The 17,275-nt window shown below is 41.0% G+C and overlaps 1 protein-coding gene across 6 annotated transcripts in view; it reads left to right on the forward strand.

Annotated features, from left to right (window-relative positions):
* Window positions 1-17,275, forward strand: part of NADK2 (NAD kinase 2, mitochondrial) — a 367,514-nt gene that overhangs the window by 335,428 nt on the left and 14,811 nt on the right. For all 6 annotated transcript variants that reach the window (XM_049796491.1, XM_049796492.1, XM_049796490.1 and 3 more), the window contains exons 2-4: window positions 13,950-14,038; window positions 14,294-14,382; window positions 15,917-15,998. In XM_049796491.1, the coding sequence (XP_049652448.1) occupies window positions 15,928-15,998 (71 nt within the window). In that variant the 5' untranslated portion in view covers window positions 13,950-14,038; window positions 14,294-14,382; window positions 15,917-15,927. The remainder of the gene's footprint in view (window positions 1-13,949; window positions 14,039-14,293; window positions 14,383-15,916; window positions 15,999-17,275) is intronic.

Consider the following 17,275-nt stretch of genomic DNA (forward strand, 5'->3'; position numbering starts at 1 on the left):
CCCGGAAAATACCTCCATGTGAGGAATTGCAGCAGTAAAACTCATAGTGCTGCCAGGCAGACAAAGCCTAACTTGCCTATGTGTGTAGCAATATTAGGCTAGGCTCTTGCCGCATGGGTGGGAATGCAAAGATTTGTGCAAGAACACACTGAAAAGCTCTTCCAGAATTATATTTTTGAAATAAGAGAATGAAGGAATTCTCCTTACTGCCTGCCTGGTTTTCACATTTTTTAGGTGACGTGTAAAGATTTCTGTATTTACCTTCTGTTGTGACTCTGGTCTCTGATTTCGCGCCCCCTCCCCCCCAACCTTTCTGAGCTAATAGCAGTCTCAGTAAATAATATGTTAGGTGAAGGTTCAGGAGACCCTTGCCCCTTCTGTTGCGGACAGGGATTACTTCTTAGCAAAGCGATGGCTTCAAAGTTTCCTTCCCCCTTTGTGCTGCGTCCTTTGAGGGCAGCTTGGGGACATGATGGATTTTGCTTCCTGAGGTTAGCGGCACTCTGTGCTCCCTGTGTCTTTGCTTCTCCTGCCTGGGGAGATGTCAGAAGCTGGTGCCAAGGCACTGCCCTTGGACGTGCATTGGGTCCCTACTGCAGCTACCCAGGGTGATGCTCAGTTTATCCTGAAGGTTGTGAATTGAAGCGGCCACGAATCTGGCATGGGAGCTCAGTCACACCGAACGGTCACACAGAGGGCAGGGTGTGAGTCGAGGCTCACGTGAAAGCCTGCTCTTGGCAGAGCGGTGAAGAATGAAAGCAAAAGGTTTGGCTCACCTGATGCTGAAAGCTGTCGGCTAACCCAGGCGGGTGGTGGTGGTGGGGACTGTGTTACGTTGCAGGGACTGAAGCTCGGGTGAGCCTAGAGCTGGCTTGTGGTGTGGCAGCGTTGTTGCGGCATGAGGGAGCCCCTACCAGTGGAGGAGCACGGTGCTGTTATCTGTCACGGACCTTCACAGAGCCAGAGGCTGGCTGTCTGAAATAGAGAAACTGAATTTCAAGGCAATGTTGGAGGCCTAGATTTGAGAAGCCCTACCTGGGCTTGTTTGCCTGCCAGTTGTGGGCAGAGGAGATTGCTTGCAAGCTCCTGGAAGATAACTGATGTCTCTACTTGGAAGCTTCAGATTTTAGTGTAGCACAAATAATGATCATTGTGGGCTTAAGCAGTTATGCCTGATTACCAGGGAGTTGTGCCTGAGGCAGGAGAGCAGACCTGAACTTAGCTGTTACAATCAGTGTGTTTATGTATTAAGACGGAAAATGCTGTTAAGTCAGTTAATGCAGAGGTGACACTGCATGTGTGCCTTTGGGTGCATGTCCTAATTAGCTGGGATGTGGTCCGTGTTTAGGGAGACTGAAGATAAATTGTTGGCATACACCAATAGATATTAAAATGTGATCCAGATCGTAGCGTGATCATATATATGATACACTGTATGAATCACAGTGTACTCCAAGAAGCAGAATATCTCAGTATTGAAGCTGGCTGGCTGACACCTGTGATAGGCAACAGAGGCCCTGAGCAGCAGTGGCCTAAATACTTCTGTGGCCTTTCTTTTGGACACACTAAGTGAGTTGTACTATACAAACGCTATTAAATGTCGTAAAGTGAAAGATGCGAGGTCACGATTCCCGAATTCTTTCTGTGTGCAAACAGACAGGAGAGGTAAAGAAGCAGTCTAGACAGAAGAGTAGAACAGATGGGGGAGAGGTGGAGAGCAAGGGCAAACACTTGAAAGAGTGTTTAGTAGATCTGTGGAAGATTAAATCTTGCGTTGCACCACTACATACATCGTATGCATATTTGCTCCAGGTGGTTGTTTTTACAGATATTGTGGCCGAGCTCTTACACACTTACAAATAAGTCTTTTAAATCTGTTTATAACTGTACCTAAACACATCTGACTATCATAATTAGTATTGTAATTCTGAACAGCATAATTAAGTGCTCTGAACTTTGTTGTGTAGGGGAGGTTTTCAGAGTCTAGTTCAGAAGGGAGATTAGAGGCCTGTAAAAATGGGAAATTTCTCTTCTAATGCCAGGAAAGAAAAATGCCCTGAAATGACCCAGCACTTAAAAAAAAAAAAAAAGTGTTGCATCAGTAAATTGGGAGTATTAAATCACACAAGGAATAATTTTGTTTGCCTTCATGAGATTTAAAGAGACTATTGGATTTCTAACACTTGCAATCACCAGCTTTTAAGTTAAATAAAAATAATAATAATCTTCCTAAGTCCCTACAAACAGTTTGCTTACCAGAAATGGCAGCAATTTTAATTTCTTGTGACCTGGTTATTGGGATTGGTATCTAAATATGGCTGGTTACAAAAATGAATGATCAAGTCAACTAATACTGAAGGCTACTGTATGTCCTGACTGTTTATTTAACTCTCAGCAAACCCATGTAGAGCAAGCATTGCTGTTGTTCTTACATAAATTAAGAGAAGTTAATATCCCAGTAGTACATAAAGCTAATTTCTTGAGTCCTGTTTTTTTGTGCGGTAGCAGAGTTGAGATTGCAGCTGCCGAATTCTCACTGCTGGAAGGTATTTAGGGATGATCAACAATTTAGCTGTCCAAACACACTTCATATGCAGTTTTAATTACCTTTGAAAATGTCTTGTCAGGTGAAAAGTTATGTTTGTTTTGGTCTTAATTGGAGGAAAACGATTCAGTGTGGACCACAGCTGATACTCTGTTGTGGCTGGTTTATGTGTCTTTTTTTGGAGCAGGGAGGGAGAGCAAGGAGTTGGAGGTTTGGAACAAGTTTTGGCTCTTTTGGACTACTGCAAGAAATTGGCAGGGGTGGTCATCTCAGAAATGAAGTTCATATAGCTTTCTTGAAAACTGGTATCTGGGCAGAGAACAGATAACCTGTTAACAGAATATTGCCTCCCCTGAAAGAGGCACAATGTGGACTTATCTTCAGCATAAGGCACCAACAGCATCCTGGGCAAGGCTGGTCAGGAAGGAAGGAGTGTCTCTTAGCAGGTAGGAGAGCTTCAGTTAGAGTTTGTATGTTCTTGTGCTCCAAACCAAAACTCACAGAACTGTGGAAGGTGGTGGGGAGTGTATGTGTAGAACAACAACACGCCTCCCCAATTCCTAATTTAGATGCTTACAGCACCAGCTGTTACTAATCTGCACATTAAAGTTTTCATGTTTCTTAGAAAATTCTCTCTTGGGGGAAATGTACTACTTTACCTGTAATTTGATAGGTGATTGATTTTATTTTAATTATTACTATTTACAGAAAAAAGAATCTTTACCTTCTTTTACATTAAACGGTGAAAGATACATTTTTAGTATCACTTTTGAATTATCTTTCCTAAGTACTAGTGTTTTAGGTTTGTGAATGTCACCTCAGGGTAGGCTTTTGGAAACTAGCCAGGTATTTAATTCTTAGACTTCTGGTTTAGAGAGCTGCACTTAAAATCCAGATACCTGTGATCCACCAGAGCTCTGTTTAGAAAATGTGGCTAAATATTTTTAAAACACTAGGATTTTTACAGATTCAAGGAAGGTAGCAGAAGGAAAAAGTAATATGCAAACTTCAAAGTTCAACTGAATTATAATTTTAAAATGAAATCATATAATTCAGCAGAGTGTTTTTTCTTCAAAAATCATGTTTCAATTGTTTTCTTGGAAAAAAGTTGAGCTATTCTAAAAAGCAGTAAATATTAGGGTATTCACCCCTGTGTTCTCTTGTGGATCCAAATGTACAGTGATACAGTTGAAGGTAGTGTCTTTAAATAGAAACATTTAATGAATAAACTGCTACTGTGAAGCTTTTCATTGTTCTGTTGAATTCAGACTACCCATCTCTGCTCATTTTGTAATGTGAATTATTTCAGTAGATGTTCCTCTAGGGAGCACATAAAGTGTTTAAAAACTGGTGGGACGGTGCTTGTCTCTGCCTCACCCTGAAAAGAGGGGAAAAAATACCATCTCAATCTATTGAATTTGAAGCATACAGAATTCAAGACACAGGTTATAGTACACCAAGATTATTCAAAGCTAAAGACACTTTTTTTCAGAAGTAAAATTTTTCAGCTAGTCCACTGGAAACTGAGATAGGTGTAAATGTTTTTTACGTTGCACAACTACAGTGTGTGTTTGTTTACCTTTGAAATTTGATGTACTTACATCAATGTTAAGTAACTTCATTTACATCTGCTTTATTAAAAAGTTCATTCTGTGTTCTCATTCTGTCATAAGAGGAGTCTGGAAAATTATGTAAACAAATAAATGGGATGCAGAAATTCCTTTTTCCATAGCATTTCTTTCTGAGCACATACTTAGTCATATATAGCAAGTAAGTGCAAAAGTATTTTTGCAAATGCAAAATGCATTTCAGTGTACCTAAATTAAACTTCATGGACTGTCTCACCAAGCATCTGATACTTCATACAGCTGAAAAACCCCTGCTTTTTAGATGTGACTTTAATATTGTTTTTAAGTACTTAGCTAGTTGTGATTTGTGACAGTATGTTGGTGTCCTGCTGAATTAATGAGAACCAAATGATTGAATTGCCTGGATTGCACTGGGTTTCTAGAAACCTGTTAGTACAGAAAGTAGTTACTGCTCTGTTTATAGCTAACAATTTGCTCTGCGTTAGTCTTTGAATTACAAACCACTATGTATATTCTTCAGTTGTGGTTAAAATGACAATACTTTAATGTGGTAGGTGAAGAATTAGAAAAAAGTTTATGGCATTTTTACTTCATGTGTAAATCAAACTCTTGCCCCAAAGCAGCATTTCTGTAAAGCTTCAGGAGCATCATGTTGCCAGTTTCACTTACCAAGTGAAGAAATTGCTGAAGACAGCTACTACAGAAGTAACGGCAAACAAAATGCTATATGCAAAACACTGCATAATCATTACTCTGTAGCAGATATAAAGGCAGCAACTGAAAGTCTTCCACAACTACGTAATGGAAGTGAGAGGTCTAAGTTGCTGAAGAAAAGAGTGAGGAAAGCATAAGCAAAAAATATTCAACAAACTGGTGGAAACCTAGCAAGTGGTCAGGAGCAATATTAGGAACAATTCTGAGCAACTCACAGCTGGTTTGTACATCAGTCAACAGTAGACAGGCAAGTGTGCTGGTTGGGTAGGGCCAGCCTACTACCTTTCTTTTATGGTAGGTACCGACCTATTGCATAGGTTAACCTACCACAGTTTTTTATAAGCAAGCAATTAATGGCCTGTATACTATGTAAAAATCCAAACTGGGAGGGGGCGAGGAACTGGGCTTAATGTTGCTTGCAACTCATCAGTAGTTTGAAGCTGAAGACTTGATTCATGTTTAAAGCTTTGTAGAGAGCTTAAACCTGAGCCTGAGTATGCTGATTCTCAGTAGGACTTTATTTTGGAAGCCGCGTGGTTTCTCTGCTACTTCAGCTAAGGCAAATGCTCATTATTAAAGCCATCTTGTAATAATACATTGAGTTTATGGATTTCATTTTTTAGCTACTATATTATCTGAAACCAAAAATCAAAAATTTACCCAAAAAATTCCAAAACTTCGTTGGGCAACCTGTTCCAGTGTCTTGCCACCCTTACAGTAAAGAATTTCTTCACAATATCTAATCTAAATCTACCCTCTTTCACTTTAAAGCCATTAACCCTTGTTCTGTTGCTACATGCCGTTGTAAAAAGTCCCTTTTGGGCTTTCTTGTAGGCCCCCTTTAGCTACCGGAAGGCTGCTGTAAGGTCCCCCTAGAGCCTTCTCTTCTGCAGGCTGAACAACCCTAAATCTCACAGCCTGTCTTTACAGGAGAGGTGCTCCAGCCCTCTGATCATCTTTATGGCCCTCCTCTGGACCTGCTCCAGCAGGTCCATGTCCTTTTTATGTTGGGGACCCCAGAGCTGGACACAGTACTGCAGGTGGGGTCTCACCAGAGCGGAGCAGAGGGGCAGAATCACCTCCCTCAACCTGCTGGTCACGCTTCTTTTGATGCAGCCCAGGATACGATTGGCTTTCTGGGCCATGACGCACATTGCCGGGTCACACTGAGCTTCATGTCAACACCAGCCCCCCCCCCCCCCCCCAAGTCCTTCTCTGCAGGGCTGCTTTCAATCCATTTTTTGCCCAGCCTGTATTTGTGCTTCGGACTGCCCCAACCCATATGCAAGACCTTGCACTTGGCCTTGCTGAACTTCCTGAGGTTCGCACAGGCCGACCTCTCAAGCTTGTCCAGGTCCCTCTGGACGGCATCCCTTCCCTCCAGCCTGTCAACCGCACCACACAGCTTGGTGTTGTCGGCAGACTTGCTGAGGGTGCACTCAATCCCAGTGTCCATGTCACCAACAAAGATGTTAAACAGCACCAGCCTCAGTGCCGACCCCTGAGGAACACAGCTTGTCACTGCTTTCCACTTGGACATTGAGCCATTGACTGCAACTCCTTGAGTGCAACCACCTAGCCAATTCCTGACCACCAAGTGGTCCATCCATCGAATCCACATCTCTCCAGTTTAGAGACAAGGATGTCATGTGGGACAGTGTCAAATGCTGTGCACAAGTCCAGGTAGATGATTTCAGTTCCTCCTCCCTTATCTACCAATGCTGTAACCCCATTGTAGAAGGCCACCAAATTATTTCAGGGACAATTTGCCCTTAGTGAAGCCATGCTGGCTGTCACCAACCACCTCCTTATTTTCCATGTGCTTGGGCATAGCTTCCAGGAGGATCTCCTCCATGATCTTGTCAGGCACAGATGTGAGACTGACTGGTCTGTAGTTGCCTGGGTCTCCCTTTTTTCCCTTTTTAAAAATGAGGGTTATGTTTCCCCTTTTCCAGTCAGTGGGAACTTCCCCAGACTGCTACAACTTCTCAGATATGATGGATAGTGGCCTAGCCACTTCATCCACCAGTTCCCTCAGGACCCATGGATGCATCTCACCTGGTCCCATGGACTTGTGCACCTTCATGTTGCTTAGATGGCCTCAAACCTGATTTCCTCTTAGAGTGGGCAGTTCTTCATTCTCCCAGTCTGTCCAGGTACCTCTGAATGGCATCCTGTTCCTCTAGAATATCAAGCACACCACGCAGCTTGGTGTCATCTGCGGACTTGCTCTCATGAGTATAAATACAGCAGTTGAAGCTCATAAATGATATTTGTCTTGATAATTCTTCTCTAATTAGAAGAAATTGAGGGTGGGCACGGTGTCCTATATACTTGCTGTGAAAGTTGGTGTTATATCCAAACCTGGACATCTGTTGTATACAACCACCAAATTCAACTCCCCCATCAGTTCCAGCTAATGCTGGAAAACCCACTGAAGGTTCAGGGTTGTGGTTCAAGGTTGCTGTGGCTGTCCTTCTAGCAGACCCTCTTCTGTGGAGTTCTTGAAATGTGTCTCCAAGGTGCAGATTTCTACTGGGGAGGTTCTGCCATGGCTAACTGCTTGGTTTATTTTTATCTCTTTTGTTTTCTGCACTTTATTATCCAAGATTCAGAAGCTGAATCATGCTTTAATCTAACTTATCTGTGTGCAGATTATTTTTACATTATGAAATAGCAAAGCTTAATATGTGGTTGGAGCTCTTAAGAAATCATAAAGTTCAGTGTCTGCCTGGCCTGTGAGGAAAACTGGATTTGTGTTTAGTATGATAGATGAAGATTTAAGTGAACTAGTAGTTAACACTGCTAGAACGTAGGAAAAGAAAGTAGGAAAATTACTTGCATGCAACTGTAGATTGCCAGTCTTTGACTCTGGTACTTATGCAAATTTTGAGTCAGTGTTTCTTATTTATCAGGGAAGCTGAGATGAATGTATTATGTGAGGCACATGCTATAGTCAAAACTGTTCTTCTGGAAAAATACTTTTTTCCATATTCCTGTCACAATAAGTGCTTGTTTCTTTTAAAACTGAGAGCAAAACTGAGAGCACTGCCTTTGTCTATACTTGGGAGATGTGGTTAGTCTAGAGACACAATTTCTGAAAATATAGGACTTTTAATAGTGCTGTTCTCTGCTTAGAAATGGTTAGATGAGTATACCTATAGTGGTCATAGTATTTTCTTCTTCAGGTTAAAATTCAAACTTCTGTGTTTAGCTGTTGCTCTTTAAATCCATTTGTTTGGTGGTTCTTTGTGTAGAAATTAGGTAGAGTGGAAAGCAGTGACCTGTTCTTGTTGTGCCAGGGTGCATGTGTGGGCAAGTTCATTGTGTAAATTTGACAGAGTAATCATTTCTGGCTGTATGCTTTTTTTTTTCCTTCTAGTCAGACATTTAGTTTAACTCCTAAATAAGCAACAGTCATAAAACAACTGATTGATACACAGAGGCATTAACTCCACCCTGGTGCAGTGGCAGTTTAAGGCAAAGTGAAGGTTAGTGCTGTAAATTCAAGATAAACCTAGTAATCAGAATTTGAATATATACATTTTATATAGATAGATAGATAGCAAAAATGCATCTGAAAAGTTTCTGTTAATCTTAGTGTAGTAGGATGAGATGTAGAAGGTGCTCAATTCACAATTTTACTCTGGACAACATTCACATTACTGTTTTGAGAGAGTATACTGTTTTGTCCTAATACTTCAGTTAGCAATGTCAGTAAGACTTGGCTACAGCTTTTCTTTTCCCCATTCACTAAATCAAGGATCATAATCCACATATGTAGACAACAGCGGGTATTCGGATGTTGCTTGGCTTTGTATTGCTTCTGTATTTGTGGCTACAAGCCATGTCCTCGTTGTACAGCGTTGTTCCTGGAGGGCCAACATTAATCAAGGACAGCAGACCCCACAGTTCAAACTGGTGGGGTGAGACTTGCCAGAGGTGAGAGCTAAGACTCCAGAAGGAAGGCATTCAAGCAAATGTCTGTTGCCTAAATCACTGTTAAAGGAGCTCTGTGAAAAATTATCTTTTCATTAAAAAAGGATCAGGCTAGAAAATAAGAGCTTTTTTAGGCATTTGGTCTAGGTCTTTTCTCCTTCAGGCTCTTAAGGAAAAACAACTCCATCATAGAACATGTTCTGCTCACTTGAGTGTGTTTTCCAATGCAGGCTCTTCTGGAAGCCTGCTTTGCATTGCATCTCTGCCGCAAGGTTTAAGAACACTATTGAAGCTATGCCTGAATGTATTTTTGGCCAGTTTGTCCCTGTTTTCATATGCTAATGCACTTCTAGCTAGAATAGCTCTCATGTATATATTCCTGCATTTTATTTAACAGTCTTGGATACTCTTGAGGTCAGATTAATAGGCCTACAGGTGTACTTTTTGTTTATTCCCACTTTCCATGTGACTACCCTTGTGCTCTGATGCAACGTTCCCTGTACATTTTACCCTTATTTTTTCCTGTTCTGGGAGCCTCAGCACGTCGGACTCAGCAAACACCATGTTTCCAGTGTGTTCACAGACCCATAGCTTCCATTCATCAGTACTTTTCAGTTTCCTTTGCTCTTACTGATCTTTCCAGATAGCCGCTGGAAGAAATTACTTAACCTGCAGTGCGGGGCTCCAGACCTGTGTGTGGCCCCTAACGTAGGCTTTTACAACTTCAACACCAAGAAATGCCACGCATACTGTAGTTTGAAGATCTTGAGCTCTGTAGGAATAGTGTTTTTATTTTCTAGCCCATGTCTGGGAAGTCAGTGTGCAGTCTGACAATTTCTGGAAGAATAGCGCTAAGTTTAAATGTTTTGTGTTTTGCAGTATACTCATTGTACTGTACTGGCAGGCTTCTTAGCATTCATTGTAATTTTTTAGGTTTTCTGTGTTAGTATGGGTAAGTTTTGCAGGAGTATGTACTATTACCCCATGACAGTTAATTTAGTTTTTTTTCAATTTTATGAGGTTTTCTTTGGTTTCATGGGCCAAACATAGCTGCTTATTCTGTGGAAGGAAGTGACTTTTCCTAATACGGTTAGTGGTAAAATGAAGTAGAATGATTACTTTGGATAATAACTTTTTTATGTAAAACATCGGAGCTCTGTTGTTTTACTTCAGTTAAGTCTTAATGAGGATTTTAGAAAAGAAAACCTGAAGAAACTACTTTTAATAAAGTCACTTACATAAATGTTATCCGGTGTTCGGTATAACTCCATTTTTCTTCCAGTAGACTTGATACTCAGATCAAACTGCTACTCTGTACAGCATGAAATACCAAATAAAGTCAACATGGCTCTGTCAAAATAGTTGTTTTTTCTCATTTTAGCCAAGAATGTCAATACTTGGTATAAAGATACCTGCTCTGCAAGACTGTCAGACTTGCTCTCAGACTTTGAAAGTGGAGAGTGGCCTGTCAACCCCTTTCTTTTTGGAAGGACGGCTGCAAGAATTATAAATCAGAGCATTCTCTGAAGGAAGAATTTGCAAGTTGTCATCGTGTAGAAGCTAAAACCTATGGGCCTTTTTGAGGGTGTGGTTGGTAAGACCCAAGCCTGGTATGAGTTTGTGGGCCTGTCTGATCAGTGGGCTCAGGAGCCAGGCTGTCCTGCAGTCTGGGGCTTTCTGTACATCACAAGTTCCTCCTGGGCTCTTTGAGGAGGTGGTCATGAACACAGCAACTGGACTGTCTGATCTTTGCCTTCAGCTCTTTTAAAGTAGAAAGGAGGTCGTGGTCTCAGTTTGTCTTATTCTTTATCCTCAGTGCAGAGCTCTTTTAAGAAGCAGCATTTGTCATAGTTTTAGTATGGCATTCAAGTCCTGGATAAGAGGCAGGACCAGAGGCAGCAGGCACAAACTGAAATACAGAAAGGTCTGTCTGAATATTGGGAGACACTTTTTCATTGTGAGGGTGACTGAGCACAGGGACAGGTTGCCCAGAGAGGTGGTGGAGGCTCCATCTGTGAAGATCTTCTAAAGTCATCTGGACGTGGTCCTGGGCAGGTGGCTCCAGGTGGCCCTGCTTGAGCAGGGGAGTTGGACCAGATGACCTCCAGAGAGGTCCCTTCCCACCTCAACCACTCTATGATTCTGTGGCTTCTGACCACAAGGGCTGTAGGTACTTCTCTGGTTCTTCAGAGCAGTTATGTGAAAAGCAGCTGATGATTAGCATTTCTGTTTGATATACTTGACTGTGGTCAGGCTCAGGCAGGCTGTCCCTTTGTGAGTTCTTAGATTAATGAACTTGTGAGTTATTTACCTCTGAGCTAGAGGGATGAGGCTAGATATCAGCAGACTGTTTTAGCCTCTGGAGCCTTTTGCAGATTAGGATGGTTCATTAACTCCGTAGATGTAGGTTAGCCATTTAAACTCAAGGCCCTAACTTTTCATTTATCTTGTTGCTTAATGATACCTACGTAGCTGTTCTAAAGCAAAATTCAGAGAGGAGACCTCTATGCATTAGATAGCTGTTCTGCCATGCTGCTCTTAGCAAGAGTAGAAGTATGCATGGAAATTGTTCAGCTAGTCGTCAGGATATTGATGGCTTATTTGTGGAGCATCCTCTTCTGCTTTCTGAAGCTGTTGATGAAATAATTTAACACATTTAAAATAATTAAACACATTTAACCTAAGGCAAATGTGAGTTACAGAACAGACTCTGTTCCACAGCAATGACAGTACCCATACCTATCCTTGCTTGCAGTGCCAATTAAATGTTAGCAGTAGGCTCAGCAGTGATGTTGGTGCCTCAAAAGCCTGCAAATGACCATAGAGAGATTCATTACACTGTCATTGTTCTGAGACAAAACCTCTCTTTGACCAGGTTGAAAGATGGCGTGCTGACAACTCAGCCAAATAAATGAGGTACATAAAATGGCAAGATGGAGTTTGCAGTTTCTGTTGTGTGTGGAAGTAATAGCCTGTGGAAATAGCAGCCTGAAAAACATATGCTGCAGCAGCAGTCTGCTTGTCGGGTGCTCGTGTTTCATTCACAGCAGGTATTTCTAGAGGGAGCATGAATGGGAACCCTGTTTTTAGTAACAGTTTTTTGAGGTTATTTGCTGTGGATTTCTTATTCTTTCTGGTGGTAAAGCAAAGTCAATTTGTGCTTCAAATGTGCAATTAAAAATCTTTCTTCTAGCAAATTAGACCTGAGGTGCTCAGCAGCAGATGTTGTCTGTGGGAGGTGAATACCTTCTTTTCTCGTTTCCACTCCAAATGGATCATGAGAGGCTGACAGCAGACCCAGCATTGGGCAGTGCTGTAACTGGCCGTAGCCTTGGAGAGCCATAGCTCTTTCCCTCCCCACAGCAGCACAGTAGCACCAATTCAAGTTCCCAGTGCATCACCATGGGCTCTGGAGGAGCAAGCTTTGTAAAGATGACCTGAAAGCTTTGCCTGTATCTTCTCTGATCACCCACATGCTTATCTGTGTGTGTGACCAAGCACAGCTGGCAGCTGCTCCTACTGTCTGCTTGTAGTGCTGTTGGTGGCATCCAGGCAATGTCTAGGAGAGTCCCTCTGTTGGAGGTGGCTTCCTGATCCTAGCTGTAAGACCACCTGAAGATTCGTTCCTGCAAGTTAATCACTGATTGTAAACCCACTGAGCAGGACAGTGATGCAGTTCCAGAGCGGCCGATTCAATTTTTTCCTGTAATTTCTTCAGCGTCGAGTCTGTCTTTGTGCTCAGCTCATGGTTGGAATTCTTGACATCAACAGGTGTCAGATGAAGAAAGATTGATTGCATTTGTTGGGTATTGGATTGCAGTTAACTGTAATTGTCATATCCTGCCAGTCCTCTCCCCTTTGCTGTGGAGTTCTGTGGTGTGGGAGTCTCTATGGAAATGGGATTAGATGTGGCTGTCTGGCACCACTTTCTCTTGTAAGTGTGTGCAACTTTGAGCAAAGGCACTTAAATAAATTGCTGGAAGTGCTTGTTCAAAGCTACTGGCACAGATTAATTTCTCTACACAAACTCCAGGAGTTCTGTTTCTGTGCTGGTAAATTGGTTTTAACCGGTCAGGGAGAAGGAAGCAGTGGCAGTATAATTGTAGAATTCAGGCTAGAAGGAGCCTCAGGATGTCATGTAGTCTAGCCTGCTGCTGGAAGCAGGCTACAAATGTATTTGCAAACTCCTTTTGCTTAACATCCTTTTCACTGTCTTTCTTCTACTTGCTTAATCTCCACGCAAACATGTATTTGGCAGTACCAGCCCCAGATGAGCACACTAAGGTGAAGAATTGATGCATATAGGTGGTGACTGAATTACTTGCACAGAAACCTGTTGCAAAAAAAAAAAAATCTTACTTTCAGCCAGCAGTCTCACCTGCCTGCTCAGAAGAGTCTCTCTTTATGAACTACAAAATGTTTTCATGGTCTAAGGAGTGTGTCAAGATTAAGTATTTAAATTCTCCAGCTTCCAAGAAGAAAAATGCTGGCATGCAACTGCTAAATACTGTTTCTCTTGTTAAAGATGTGAAGTTGTTTGAAAAATGTGGTCTATAATCCAGGGGACAGTATCAAAGGTAGTAGGTAGATTGTCCTTAAGCTTTTTTTGACACAGGGGAAATGTCACCTTTGTCAGCACTTGGCAGTCTTCCATTTTAGCTCAAATACAATTTGAAGGTCAATGCTCTAGGTATTTCAAAGATTCCTGTTTTCTTAATTATCATTCCTGTTGCTTTTTCTTTTGACCTCTTTCTCTACAGCACTATGTTTATGATTCTTAAGATAATTATCTAACTGTCTGGGTGCTTTTAGCACATGACAGGAGTATAGTAAATATAACTATTTTATGTAGATTTACCTAGAATTTAAGTTACTTAGCAGAATGAGGGAAAGCAAAGTTTCTGAAGTGGCACAGAAGTCAGTGTAGCATGTTTGTATAGAGCCTTTAAAAGTCTGTGGTTCTCAGCTGCTGTGGCCATGTAACTCATGTAACTAAATGTAAGCTGACTTGTATGTGTATAGAGAGGTAATTAATGGAATGCTTATAAAAGCAGGTTTCTCTACTGAGGTAAAATACATGCTTTTTTGTAGCTTCTATTTGTATTACTCAAGAGCACTTACTGTAGTGATTAACTTCTACAAAATCAATTTATGTCTTACAGCTTGCCTTGAAGGGATCTAACTATGCTGGTCTGCTGGAGCGGCACCACATTCATACAAAAAACGTGGAGCATGTTGTAGACAGTTTACGGTAAGAATGTATGGATGTTGAGAATTTCAGACACAATCTGAAACAATCGTAAGGTGAACTAGCTCAGTTCAGTTAACTAACACATCTACATTATTATCTTGAAAACAAATGAAAAGATGTAGAGGATTTGTGTGACTGTCAAATGCTTATAAACCAAATACTATTGTAATTAGTCCTTAATTACATGTCAGTTTTTCAGAAGGATGTGACAAAGAACAGTATAGGACACATTCAGGCTTTTTCTACACCTTATAGGAATGAGAAGATAGAAGTTCGTCTTGTTAAACGTCGAGAATATAACGAAGAGACAGTTCGGTGGGCAGATGCTGTTATATCAGCAGGAGGTACGACTTTACAGAAGGGAAGTACTTGTTTCAGTATGTTCTCGTAGATATATTTTTTAAAAATATTTTGCAATGTGTGAGGCATCTGGAGGTATGCACATTTTGAAAACAAATTGCTTATCTAATTGTCAGAAAATATGACAAAACGCAGTGGTTGTGGCCATCCTCTCTACCTCTGGTATCTAAAATTGTAGCACTAGGAAGTGAATCCCAGTGCATGGCCACTTTGGAAATGTTTTTCTTGTGTTAAACAGTATAAGCTGTGGAATTTACTATAATTTTCAACTGAAGAGCATAAAATGCTTGCTGTCATGATTATACATAGCCCTAAACCCTCCTCTTTGGTTTTTGGTATGTGAAGACTAAGATGCTACCTTTTCCTCCCCTTGGTCAAACTCTCTTTCTTCCTTTCACACTTATTTCCAGTGACTGGAGTATCTACTCGGGTGGTACAGGTAAAAGTGTGCAACTTCTGAGCAGCCTGTGCTACTGATTAGGTGCCACTTTTTAAATGAACCACAGAACAACTAACCTGGTTGTTTCTTTTTAACATTGGATCGCAGCAATTCATTCAGTGTTATTTTTTGTGATTTGCTGCAAATACTGCAGTGTGTTGCTGGGCTCTGACATCATGTTCAATCATCTGTGGCAGTTCGACTTGACCACTGCTCTGCCTTTCTCTCCTCCCCACTGGTCCATTTTGCCCTTAGCTACTAGTTACCATGCAGAATGGGTAGAAAGGGATATGTGTAGATTCCTGAAGCATCCTAATATACTCCTGTAGATTTCAAAGAACTCCTCCAAACTGGAGATTAAAGTGCCAGTTTGGCTGTAGCAGCATTTGTCATGGTTACAAGGCAAGCAGCGCGGAAGTGATACATCTTCCGAACTTTTCAGAGCTTATCATCTTGGTGCAAAGACTGATTCAGGTTATAGTTGTCATCCTGTTTAACAGACAGGAAAGAATATCCATATCTGAAGAAACCATTGACACTTAAAGATTTCTGCTTCAGCAGTTTTATCTAAGAATTCTTTTCCAAGTGTGCCTATTTGGGGCTAAATAAGACCTTTAAATTGTGCCTTCTAGGAGAAAACTGAGATGGAACTGAAGTCATTGTTGTCATGTGATTCACAGTAAAATTTGGTGTTGTTTCCTGTCTCTTGTGGCTTTGATTAGCGATACTTTCTAAATTTATTTTCTTAAAGAACTACTCTTACCAGCTGATAAACGTACAGAAATTTTCATAAATCTCTTTTCAAACTTGCTTCTGCCAAATTCAGTTGTCTGGGCCTGTATAGCTGTCAGATAAGTCGTACTTTTTCCAGTCACATTTGCCATCTTGAATTCAGTTGTCACTACTCTGTGTTGAAAGGTGTCAGTAGTTTTGTGGTCCCGTTTTATTTTTGTGCAGTTTACCTGATCAGTTGTCAATACAAAAGCATGTAGTGGTAATGCTGCAGTGCATGTGAGAATATTTTGTTTGGCATACTAGAATGTGAAGTGAAACTAACTTTTGTTTTGCTTTTTCTGTAGGTGATGGTACAATGTTGTTGGCAGCCAGTAAGGTCTTTGATAAATTTAAACCAGTTATTGGAGTAAATACTGATCCTGAAAGGTAAAAACACATTTGGGAAAGCAGTGCTTTATTTAATATGCGTCACAATATGCATCTGTTTTCATGATACATGGGGCATGGCTGTAGCATTTGGCAGCATAAATGTCTGTTTAGTGGATTGTAGATATTGAGTGAACCTGTTGTTTTATTAGAAAAGTTTACACAATGAGTTATCCTGTCTCATCTGAGAGGACATTAAGTAGTATTGGATAAGTGTGACTGTGTTAAACTGCCACAGTTGTTTTCACACATCAGTGTAACAGCACTTGCAGCTAGTTAGCTTGTATTACTAACCAGAAGTTTGAGGCTAGAGATGGCAGTGTAGAACAGAGACAGGAAAAGGGACTTAACAAAAGCAGCTAAGTATGGTGCCTGAACACACAGAAACTTGGTTTCTTTATGAAGAAGGCGAATCCTATTGGAAATCCAGTAGGGCCTCAGATGAAGAAGTTTGTTCTGGTTTCTTCCTGTAAACCATGTCATACCTCAGAGGACGCAGTCTCCTCAGCCAATTAAAGGCATTTAGTTGTCCTATTATAAACTCCACGCAAATTGCATCCACCTAGCCATAAGATTGATTTGGGCAGGTGGATGCAGTGTATTAGTACTGCCTGGTTGGTATAACCTTCAAACAGATGGCAAGTAAAACTCAGAGTTCACCAAGGCTCTGTCTGCCGAGATGTCCAGATTTAGGTTTCTGCTTTTGATGTTAACAGTTAATATAATCTTAGTAGATAAGAAAGTGGTGGCCAAAAGTTTTAATTCCTTCCATAGCTTACTCCTCTTCCAAAACTTTTCAGATGCTGTGAATAGATATTCTACAGCATCAAGCCTGAATAACAGGGTTCAAATAACAAGTGCCTTCAAGTTATCAAATATCACTTATGAAAGGGGAGCCGTGCTTAGTCTTCTGGTTTTGACATGAGATTCTTTTGATCTCAGACATGTTGCTTACCTGTTTCATATCACTAACTTGTGTGTAAATGGAGGAAATTTTCTTTCTAACCTGCAGGGTTTATTAAGCTTGAATTCCTGGCCTAGAACTATAGGCCAGGAACATGAACTATATAAGTACCTAGACAGGATTATTAGCTGAACAGCCAGTTTTTAGGTGAAAAGTGGGAGAAATATCCTATATCGCACACATACACCCCATTGCTGATGTGATATTATGTAGATTCATAAAGGTCAAAGTGTAGCTTTGCTTTGTGTAACAGAAAGAGATGTTTGTTTTGTTTTGTTTTGTTTTTTAAAGATACCAAATCTTAATAGTACTG

The sequence above is a fragment of the Accipiter gentilis genome, chromosome Z, assembly GCF_929443795.1.
Source record: "Accipiter gentilis chromosome Z, bAccGen1.1, whole genome shotgun sequence".
Classification (NCBI taxonomy): domain Eukaryota; kingdom Metazoa; phylum Chordata; class Aves; order Accipitriformes; family Accipitridae; genus Astur; species Astur gentilis.